Source organism: Suricata suricatta, unplaced genomic scaffold (assembly GCF_006229205.1).
Source record: "Suricata suricatta isolate VVHF042 unplaced genomic scaffold, meerkat_22Aug2017_6uvM2_HiC HiC_scaffold_219, whole genome shotgun sequence".
Classification (NCBI taxonomy): domain Eukaryota; kingdom Metazoa; phylum Chordata; class Mammalia; order Carnivora; family Herpestidae; genus Suricata; species Suricata suricatta.
The window spans coordinates 23124-27000 of NW_021866992.1; the positions used below are offsets into that span (position 1 = coordinate 23124).

Genomic DNA, 3877 nt, shown 5'->3' on the forward strand with positions numbered 1-3877 from the left:
GGGCGCTGCGGAGGGGACACGCGTGGGCTCAGAGACATGCGCCCCCAGGAGGCACGCGGCCGTGGGGAGCCCTCCGGCGATGCACCCCCTTCTTCTGAGATTCGACTTTCTCCTACCTCTCTCTTATCCCAGTCAGCCCAGCCTAAGAAAATAATCTCAAACATGGAAATAAACGCACAAAGACGTTCACCCCAAGTAGTCTTTGAACACCGAGAGGCAGAGGGCGCCTGAGTGGCCACTGACGGCGTAAGAAAACCACGACGCGCTGTCTGGCGGGCATCTGAATACACGCCCAGTGTTCGCCACCAGACAGGAAGCACTCTGTGAAAAGTACACGTAACTTACACCCTCATGACTGACTGACACAGTACGGAGCGGCCTGCCAAGGCCCCTCTGGGGACTGCACAGCTCAGTGTCAGGGACAGAGGAAACGCTTTGGACCAACTCAGGAGCATCCAGGGAAGGACACACAGGAAGTAGGTAAGAGTTCATCCTGGAGACAGGGAAAACTGTCCAGAAGTTTCCCCCGAGCCGGACGTGGCCCTGTGGTCTTCGAGTTGCGTCAGGTTCACAAACCCTCCTTGGTCCCCCAGCAACCTCTGTTCCCGTTCGCCACCCTGGGGGCCCCACAGGATCCCTGGGCAGCCGAGTCCTGGCCCCGCCTCGGGTCACCTGGGCGATCCACGCCAACAGACGCTGTAAACTGCCCCGCCCACCCCGGGTGGGCCGGCCCTAAGCAGGGGACGCGAGGTACCTCTTTAATCACCCTTCTGTCGAACTCGTTGAAGAGCTTCTGAAACTCGTCTGCGGACAGCAGGTCGCCACCATAGGAGCGCACCTTCTACGGAGGACAAGGACACAGGCCGGCAGGGTCGGCGGGGCCGAACGGGGGCAGGGCCCAGTCCCAGCCCCACCCGGCTGATCTGCAACGACACCCTGTGCGGAAACGGAGGTGAGCTCCTGGAGGCGCGCTGAGTGAGGGGGGCGGGGGGCGGGGGCACCTACCTCCATGACGGCCCGCCTGTGGTGGCTGTGCAGCTGGACTTTCTGAAGCACCCGCAGGAAGTCCTGGGGCTTCACCCCGACTCTGCGAAGAGACACCAGGCCCCCGTGAGCCCAGCCGGCTCAGCACCCGGGCACCCGCCCCTCTGGCCTGAGCCGTGCGTGTGCGACCGAGTGGCCCTGGGCGATGACACAGGCCTAGGCCTCCGTGAAAGAGCCGACCACAGGCACCGGACATCCTGTCCTCTCGAGGCCCCAGAGACGCTCCTGTCCCGCCTTGGAGAGGAGGGCGCCGGCGCTCGGAAGTAGCGGGCGCATGACAGCAGCGCCGCGCCCAACGAGCCGTCCACACCGACACTACCCCGGACCAGGTCCCGTTGGGCCGGGCACCCAGGCGCAGGGGCGCAGGGAGGGCGCAGTCGGGGGGAGGGCCCAAGCCACTTGGCCCTGGTAAGCCCAGGGTCTCCAGGGCGCATGAGGGCAAGTGAGTCGACTCAGGAAACTGCCAGAACCCACGGCACCAGGGAGGAAGCGTCCTCTGGACCCCCAGGCACCGGCCCGCGGGCGCTGGGCAGAGCCGGTGCCTGGGAAATGCCCCGCGGAGCATCTAAAGGGTTCCCTTCAGCAGCAGCCGCCCCCACTTCCCCAAGAAGAGGGGCTCCGAGACCCCCGGCACTCACCCACCAGGGTGGGCTTCTCCCGGGGCACTCACGGAGGAGAGGACCTCGTAGGCGGCCCGGGCCCCCAGCCGCCTCCGGAACAGCGAGGTCTGGAAGGACTTCTGCAAGGATGACGGCCCTGAGCGGCGGGCCGGGCCTCTCCCAGCCGCACCCCGCCTGCCTAACTCTCCTGGCCTCACCCGCTCCCGTGCAGCTCTCCAGCTGCACCCTCCCTCCTGCGCAGCAGCCTCTGGGGGTCCCACCTGCCCACAGCTGGGAGCAGTGGGAGACAACCGGGGACCGCTACCCCACCCCTGGCCGGCCGCCCCTCACTGCGGGGACCACCCGGCCGGTTGGCTCGAGTCGCGCCCCGCCTGGTGTCCAGGGCAGCTGCAGGCGCAGGCAGGGGCGGTGGCCTGGCTCACCATCAGGTAGCCCCGGAACTGGTTGTAAATGATGGCCGTCAGCAGGTTCATCAGGAACAAGCTTCCTTCGAGCGGAGAAAGCCGCAGTCAGCGGGCAGCGTCCCGAGGGAGTGGACCCAGGGCCGGGCCGGCATCCGAGGGCGCACAGGGCAGACGTGGGCACGGCAACCCCCGGGGGTGGCAAGAAGGGCCCGATGGTCACAGAGCAGGGCGTGCTCCTGGCTCCTGCCAGGTGCCCGGGGCACACGGTCGCCCCACACCCAGCCCTGTCCTCATCTAACGAACACGCAGGGGGACACCAGGCCTCCCAGCCATGGGCACAGAGGACAGGGGCCATCGGTGGTCATGGACCAAGGACCACAAGGTGGTCACACTGGGGAGAATCCATGAGGTTGGAGGGCACCTGAGGAGAGGTCACGGGGTCCAGGGACACGCCGAGGGGAGGCCACGGGGTCTGGGGACACGCTGAGGGGAGGCCACAGGGTCCGGGGACACGCCGAGGGGAGGTCACGGGGTCCGGGGACACGCCGAGGGGAGGTCATGGGGTCAGGGGACACACTGAGGGGAGGTCAGCAGGAAGGGAACACCAAGGGGAGGTCACGGGGTCGGGAGGGCGCATGCACACCAGAGCATTTGGAATCTTGCCACTGGGGGCAGAGGCCTGTCCCAAGCGACCCTCCAGGCCCGGCGGAACTGACCTATCAGGGTGAAGGCTATGAAGAAGACGGCGTAGGCTCGGTTCCTGGAGTACGCAGGCGTCATCACTGGGAAGAGATTGTGGGGAAACTGAGCCCCGCTCCCGCCTCAGCAGCCCGCCTAATTCCCCTCAAGGCCCCGCGCCGTCTGCCCCCCAGACAAATGAAGGGCTCTGGCCAGAGACCCAGGAGGCCTCTGGTCCGGTGCCGACCCTCCCGCCCCGGCTGCACACCCTCGGGACGGGGGGCTCACTACTTTTCAAGGCTGCTCCTCTCTTGCGCTGAAACCCACCTCCCTGGGAACTGCCCGCAAACCGGAAGCTGAGCTCTCCCTCGGGTGACTTGCTAGGACTCACAGGACACGTGGGGACAATGCTCAGGACCCCCGCAGGGTGGAAGGGGGTGCTGCCCTCCCGGGAAGGTCTCTGTGATGGGGGTCACCCCTGCACCCAAAACGCAAGTCACCAGCTGAGCGGCCAAGCCCTGGAGGCCTGGGGGGCCCCCACCCGGGCCACACCGGCCCCCCCAGAGGGGCTCCGGCAACACCCCCAGACATGAGTCCCAGAACCGGGCCTCAGCCCGCAGCCGGGCCTGGGTGCCAGCGGGGCAAGTGGTCAGGCCTCGGCAAGGAAGCCACCGGGGGCCCCGCCAAACAAGCCCCCTCTGTCCCCTCATTCATTCTTAGCTTGCCGGTGAGGTCTGGAGACGGGAGACGGGCAGAGGGAGCAGAGAGCACAGGGAGGAAGCAAGTGCAGGAGAAAAAGCAGAAGAAAACACAAAAAGGCAGGAAAAAGAAGGGAAAAGACCAACGGAAAGATCAAGGAACGCGAGTGCGGGAGGGAGCCCCGTGCAGCCCCCCGTCCTCCAGCCGGGGCCCCGCTCTGCGCCAACCGCGCCGGCCCCGCCAGGCCCGCTCCCCGCGCCTCACACACCGTCAGGGTTGTTGGCCGTGGTCAGCAGCACCAGGAGGGAGGTCAGGGCCTCTGGCAGGTTGCGGAAGTAGGTCAGCCTCTCCCGGTCCTGCCCGCTGTCCTGCTGAGCAAAGATGGAAGCTCTGAGGGGCCGTCGGGCCGCCGCCGCACCGGCCGCAACCTGA

General features: G+C 66.9%; 1 protein-coding gene across 1 annotated transcript; it reads right to left on the reverse strand.

The window, feature by feature from the left end:
• Positions 1-9: 9 nt before the first annotated feature.
• LOC115284825 (two pore calcium channel protein 2-like) lies at positions 10-3835 on the reverse strand (the record flags this gene model as incomplete). The annotated part of the gene is made up of 6 exons (XM_029931306.1): positions 10-841; positions 1006-1087; positions 1683-1783; positions 2087-2151; positions 2785-2850; positions 3714-3835. Coding segments are annotated over 6 exons (709 nt in total), but the record flags the coding sequence as incomplete, so codon positions are not given.
• Between the last annotated feature and the right edge of the window lie 42 nt (positions 3836-3877).